Source organism: Cyanistes caeruleus, chromosome 1 (genome assembly GCF_971803275.1).
Source record: "Cyanistes caeruleus chromosome 1, bCyaCae1.hap1.1, whole genome shotgun sequence".
NCBI classification, from domain to species: Eukaryota; Metazoa; Chordata; class Aves; order Passeriformes; family Paridae; genus Cyanistes; species Cyanistes caeruleus.
The window spans coordinates 89,717,563-89,724,518 of NC_141701.1; the positions used below are offsets into that span (position 1 = coordinate 89,717,563).

The following is a 6,956-nucleotide window of genomic DNA, read 5'->3' on the forward strand; positions in this document are numbered from 1 at the left end:
TTAGCCTAGCACAAATCTCACTTAATTAATCCACAGTGTAAGTTCCTTTCAACCAACTTTTTAAATGAAGTATTAATGAAGGCCCATAATTTAATCTTCTGTCCCTCCACTTATAAAAGGATTTTAAAATATCATTGAACGACAGCACTTGGATACTAACAGTCCACTGCAAAGACTTCCACTGAGAAAACAAGGTGAAAAAAAATACCCCTGTCCCCAAACACCAAAGTTGTACCAAAAAAAAGCCAAAGAAAGGTTTGTAACAAATTTTACTTATAGAAAAGCATAATTTTAGCACAGTTTCACAATAAAAAGGCAAGATCTGTTTGACATTATAAAGACATGGTATATCAATTCAGAATGCAACAGGTAAAGCACACTGTAATACTCAGTATAAAAGGTTTGAGATACATTATTGTATTTAGGCGGTTACTCTTGGTGCCTCTTTGTGGATATTTTCTTAATTACCGGATATTTTCTCTCTGCTTCATACATGTCAGAAATTTATTATATTTTATTTTTTATATTTTATATTTTATTATATTTTGGAATATAAAAACATGGAAGTGTTGGAATACATTGAAACATGCCCAGAAAAATCAAACCCAGGACCCATTTCTCTCTATACACAAACAGCTCTATCTTGTATATAAACTGTCTGTCCCATCATTCTATTCCCCCTTACAAAAAAAGATAAAAAAATCTTGATGAAGAGAATTTTTCCATCTTCTCACATCTGCATTCATGCAACTTCATTATCAGGTTTCCTTTTCCAAATATTAAGATGTAAAATTAACAGTTACTTTTCCTGTGGCTTTTCCAACATCTTCAGTGCTAATCTTCCAACCATGAGCAAACTGTAAAAGGGGAAAAACCGTATCATGTAGCAAGAATAACGACAATTTGTCAATTCATTTTCAAATACTTCATGTAAATGATACATGGGTACAAAAATAGTACACAAAATATGATTCACTCCATCTCATTTTAATTAAGCAAATAAGAAATCACACAAAGTAGGTTAAAAAAAGTTATTGTACCTGACACCAGCAATTAGCCCTGCAGGCATGAATTTTCTGGAGTGGTAAAATCTTGTTCCCATGATGGCAGTCAGTGCTCCAGATGTAACTTAAATGAGAGATTGTACAGCCCAGTCAGCAGAGATGCCATGTGTGGGAGAAACATAATTAAATACTAACAGAACAGAGAGAAGTAGCAACATCAAGTAAAAAGAGAAACAGGGTTACTTCATCTGACAGACTAAGAGAGTCAATAAATTGTGTAAATTTTAAAATGCCTCAGTTTGTAAAGAGTAAGTATTCTATACCAAGTTCTAGCAGACAGTGCACTCCATGTTCTTCTGCACACACTTCCCGAATTTGTTTTTCAAAATGTTCTCTTTTTGAGACTGGAAATAATTTACCATACACTTCTCCAGAACTCATGCCTTCCCCACCCGTGCAAATCATTAAACTTGTGCATATAATTCCCCCAGTTCTCAAAAAAGGGAGAGAGCATTTGTCTAACTTGTAGTGTTCATATCTAACATGTAGCATCATGTCTAACTTGTAGTAATGTTCTGAGAATTAACTAATTTATGTTTTCAATGGCCTTCAAAAGGGAAGTGTGCTAAGCATTACTAAGGTGAGAGTTAATTGTCCCTGACCACTTGACACAGAGACAGGAGCATGGTAGTTTCATTGATTCACTAAGATAGAAAGGACAGTCCCTGGAACACAGTGTCTCAAATAAAGACTGAATGCTTCAAAACTGTAAGGAAAACATAAACTGATGAAATCCTTATCCTTAGTATGCATTTGCTACCCAGTGGTAACAGCTACCCACATATTCTTTCAACAACTCTTTTATCCCCTGCTGTTGCTTCTGTTATGACTGGTCCTGTAGGATCCAGTTCATCCTCAGTCCTAGCAATGGCATCCTTCCCCCATAGCACCAGCCAAAATATTGTCACTGATATCTATTAATCTCATGTAATGAGATATGTAAGCAACTGGGGCTATAGTCTAACACACAATAAAACTAAAATATTTCAGTATTAAAATGCTCCAAACTCCAATTAGTAGTCAGTCTTCAAAATAAGCACACCTCATAATGGAATTTTGTTTCAACCATCAGTAGAACCCATCTTCTCCAAAAACTTTAAAGCATGAACAGGAAAAGACACCATATGCTACTGAGCTACAGAAATGTATCTGTCTCTCTCATTTGGGAAAACATTAGACCTCACACTTCTTAAGCTTGCTGTGTCAGCAGTTTATCAAGGCTTAACCATGCACAGCTTCTGGCCTGGCCAGTAGGTGTGGGAGTGGACTGCCTGTAAATAAAGCTGAAGTGGAGAGAAATGCTGGGCCTTCTCTGTCCATTTCTGATTTCCACATGTCAAAGGGGCAGATGCTATGTCACTGCTTCAGGGAAAAAATGCTGTAGTCAGTGGTGGCTCTTAAACACAGACTAAGCAGTAACTCTCCACGACTTCTCAAATCAGGGGGAAGGAAAGCTCCAATTCTGAGATGGAAGAAACAGCATTACTTCTTGCTTAAATCTCCCCAGGCCTTAACACCTTTGTAATTTCACATATTTGTCATATATAAATATAAGCCAATCACAATCTCTGCCATTTTCTGTGATAAGAAAATAGTCTGCTAGGGGTATGGTCATTCTGAAGGGGAATCCCGCTTCCCAAAATTTTACAGCCTCCTTCAAGATGCTCGAAGTAGGAGGATCCAGCCAAAAAGAGGTCAGAAATTAATTTATTCACTTCCCTCACTTACTTCACTACGATCCTTCAAATACATCAGTATGAGACAGATGCATATTGGCAGCCACCAGTTCAGTAAAGTTTAGATAGGACTGAAGTTAGATATGTAACACTATCTGTGTTTAACTCTTCTTCAAAGACTTTCAGGTACTCATTTTAAACATATAGGGTAAACATAATATTTTTCTAAATAAAATTTTAAATTACTTACTCAGAGAAACCCAAATGTTATTTGGATTCTGTGAGATCTGATAAGCACCCAGTCCAGCCAAACTTCCAAAGAAAAGGCCAGCAGCTAGTGATGGAACACTGCCTGAATAAATAGAAGATAATACATTTATTGGAAACTTAAAGATTAACTTGGTCAGAAGCTTACCTGTTTTGTAAAACACCAAAAATTATCAAAATAAATTTAAAAAAAGGGCATTTATCATTCATTGTCATAAAGAAGATTAGAGAAAGGGTTAAGATATTGAGACCATGCTGATCAGGACCAAGAAACACTTCAATTACTCCTGCACAGGATACATACAGAATTAGTATTTAGTTCTCTAAAAGCAAAGCCATTAATACATCCATGGTTGAAAGAACAGTTAGAAAAACAAAAGAATTGGTGTTTTCCTTGCACAAGCTGAAGCATGTTGTCTCAAAACAGTATTATGAAAATTCCTTGAGAGGCAGTAAAGTAGAAGGACTAAATTGTAAGGATTTAAGATCAGCAAAAAAGGACATGTGTGTGGAATTGGGCAGGAGGGCATTCAAAGAATTCCCAAGGAGCAGGGCTGAGCTGAACGAGAGGTTGTATCTCCTAAGTAGACCTGAGACTTGATCCAAAGGTAACTGCAGACTTTGGAAGAAGATTCCCTGAATGCACCAAAACTTTGAATTAAGTCCTCAGTGTGAATGATAATCCCAAACTACCACAAAATAAAGGATACCAGACCTATATATCAAGTAATGAAGTAGCATGATTATTGTGAGTAGTGAATGTCCTCCATAAGGCTAATGGAGAATTAAGGACTTAATGCTACTGAAGGTGGTTCTTTATACATTCAATTTCTGAGGTCACCTTTCAAAGACTTGATATTGAAAAGGTAAGTTGATAAAGATCTCCTCTCAATGTTAAAGGAGGACTGCATATTGCTTCCAGAAAGTAATTATTTTTCAATCATCAAAAAGGTTGCTGTAATATTGATTTATATCCTGCTTTTGGTATAAAAAGCAAGAGACAAAGATGACAGAAAGCACCTGTGTCTTGTACATGTGCAAGGAAAAGGTGCACACTCTAGTAGGTGGCTGCTTTGCACAGAATATGAGTTTAAAAAAAAAAAAAACAACTGTGGTAGCTACAATACTTTCCACAAGCCTGGAAGACAAGAAACATCCATCATATCCTTGCATTTTACCTCAAGGCAATGTTTAAGTAGCTATGACATATACACTTACTAGGACGGACAACCACATCACCTCTGGCTCAAGAAGTTCCTACATCTCAAAACACAGGGACACAGAGAACTTGCTAAATGAAGAGAGAAAAATCCATCAATGAATCAGTAAATCACTCACTCACTCTTTGATTGCCATGTTCTCATATTCTTCCAGAGGCACCTACTACTGCCCCCTGTCTGTGTTGGTAGATAGATCTGGTTTTAAAAGAACAGATAAGATCAATTCAGCTCTGTGCATGGACGTTCCACTTGCTCTTGGTTTCTCCAAGATATTAGTAAGGATACAATGGCTCCTTTGTATGGCTGGGGTTTTTTTCTGTCCAGCAGTCATCACATGAGTTTCTGTTCCCCTTCAATAGTCCTGTGACCTGAATTCCCTTGCCTAAGCACAACCATGTCCTCCCAAACGGGTTCCAGCGGACAAGAAATACACCTATCATTTCATAATGGCCTTGGAGAAATACAGATGCAATTATTTACTTAAATTCTCAATACTGTCCCTTCTGTCCTAAACTCCACTCACAATCCAAAGGATAAATCCAAGCCAATGGAAAACAGACTGGAATAGGCACTAGCATGTACGTAGTCAAATGCACTGGTCAGAGTCTCACTGACTTCAGCAATGCCCCTTCCTATCATAAAAACAAAGATGGCTTAGTGATTTTAAAAGCTGAAAGAGACAGTGTTGCAGCAGAAATGAATCCACAGCTCTGTCTGGAGGAGGGCAAACTCAGAAAGAGGCCAGGAAATGAAAGCAGTAGGTCAGAGAGTAAGCTTATGATGCAGAGCCCAGAAGAGAAACAAGTTTAAGGACTGATTTGCACCGTTCAGCTCTACTTGCAGAAAAGATAGTTCTGAAAGCTCTCTGCAGCTTGCAGTATACTGTTATCATCAAAGATTAAAACGGGAATAAATCTCTTAAGGAGGAAATGTGGTGATTTATGTCAGACAAGAATGCTTGTATTTTGAACAGCAGGGAAAAAGCCTTCCTGAACCAAACTTATGACAGTTCACCCAAAGAGCACAGTGCAGATATCAGCATCCACCAGAAGGCAGATTATGGCCTTATCAGCCCAAAGCACCAGCTCAACTCTAAATCCACCACACCCCAACAGCAGCAAGTTATCAGCATATGGCACAAGCCGATAAAATTTACATATGGGTCAACTTCGAGATAGGAGGGTTTCGTAAAAAGCTGCCCAGCTTACACCAAGTTATTGGGGAGAGAGAGGAGAGGGTGGGGGGTAAGGGGGAGGGAGATGGAAGCACCTTTCGGCACCCTACCTGCTTTTGCATAGCCAATGATCCCTCCTGATGTCACCAGGGCGGCGTAGCCAAAGCCGAGCCAGTCCACTGCCATGCCGAAAACTGGAAGACAAAATTGGGGTGAAGATCAGCACCTCTTAACCTTTTTCAGGGGAGGGAAAAGAAAAAAAAAAAAAAAAGCAAAGCATTTTGCCGTGGCGGGCTTTTCCACGAGCGAGGCCAGCCTAAAGCCTAAGCCCTGCGGCGAGCGCAGGAGATGAAGGCGGCTGTGTGGGGAAGGCAGCCCCGGGGCACAGGGACGCTGCCGGCTCTCACCTGCGCAGCGGCCCCGCAGCAACCGGGGCGGAGCGGGCGGCGGAAGGGGAGGCGAGGGAGCCACGCACCGCCCAAAGCTTCCCTTTTCCGGCTCTTCTGAGGAAGGAAGAAGAAGCCCCAAGCATGAAACCCGAGCAAAAAGCCAGGCAAGCGGCAGGGCGGGGTGCTCCCCGCAGCCGGGGGTTGCGGAGCAGGAGGCGCTGGTGTCTTTCCAGCCACCTGCAGAGCTCCCGGGAATCCCCCGGCACGGCGAGGGGCGGGTGTCGGGGATGCCCGAGCAAGCCCCGGTGCCTGCAAATGACTCAGTACAGACCAGGTTGTGTGCTTATGCTCAGGGAGGGGCAAAGCTGAAGCTGTGTCCGCATCCAGAAGTGGGGTTACGTGGTACAGCTGAGAATTTGGGGCTGGGATTTGGTGTGGCATGAGCTACAACTCTGGCCAGCTTACAGGCTGCCTCTAGCTTTGATCAGTAATTTCAGTATAGCTCTTGTATGGAACACTTAGAGGGTTTCCAGGACCTCCAAATTACAAACTAGTGCACCAGAAAAAGCAGTCTTCTGGTGTAGAAGTTATGAAACAGTGGGAGATGGAAAACATCTTGTAAAGAAAATGTTTTGAATTTTTTTTTAATCCGGAAAAATGTAGAGATGTTTATAACTGCCTACAAAGCTAAACTCTTTATCCTTTCCGAGTGCTGAAACTGATTTTCTTCTTGTAAATGGTCCTCCATGATTTTATTCCAATTGTTCATGCATTTCTTTCCCATGGACCTTTCACCATATAGAAAGGAAAAGTACTCCTGCAGCCAGATCCCAAAACTGAGTGGGTTTGATTCCTCTTCATAATAGAACACATAAAACATGAGAGGCCTGTACTTTCTGCAAAATGCAGTTTTCCGTAGCTGCATTTAAAAATTTTTCCATCTTTATGAATTAGCCTAATGGTGAGAAAGGGGAGAGCAGTTTAATTCCTTTGTGGTTTAAGTAGGAATTTCCTCCCTCTGTGCAAAGTGCCACAGCCAAAAGGGATCTAAGCTATACTGGATGGGATTTCCTTTTCAATTCAAGCTGTGCAATAGTTATGAGGTTAAAGCTTTACTGGCAACTGCTTTATGATCCAGCACAGGGATTCCCCAAGAGGGGAAGTAG

The 6,956-nt window shown here is 40.5% G+C and overlaps 1 protein-coding gene across 1 annotated transcript; it reads right to left on the reverse strand.

Moving 5' to 3' along the window:
• Positions 1-252: 252 nt before the first annotated feature.
• LOC111923781 (transmembrane protein 14C) lies at positions 253-6,096 on the reverse strand. The gene is made up of 5 exons (XM_023919712.2): positions 5,809-6,096; positions 5,512-5,595; positions 2,991-3,092; positions 1,041-1,128; positions 253-857 (listed from the first exon to the last, which is right to left on the reverse strand). The coding sequence occupies exons 2-5, from the start codon at positions 5,585-5,587 to the stop codon at positions 800-802; spliced, it is 324 nt and encodes a 107-aa protein (XP_023775480.1). The 5' UTR covers positions 5,588-5,595; positions 5,809-6,096; the 3' UTR covers positions 253-799.
• Between the last annotated feature and the right edge of the window lie 860 nt (positions 6,097-6,956).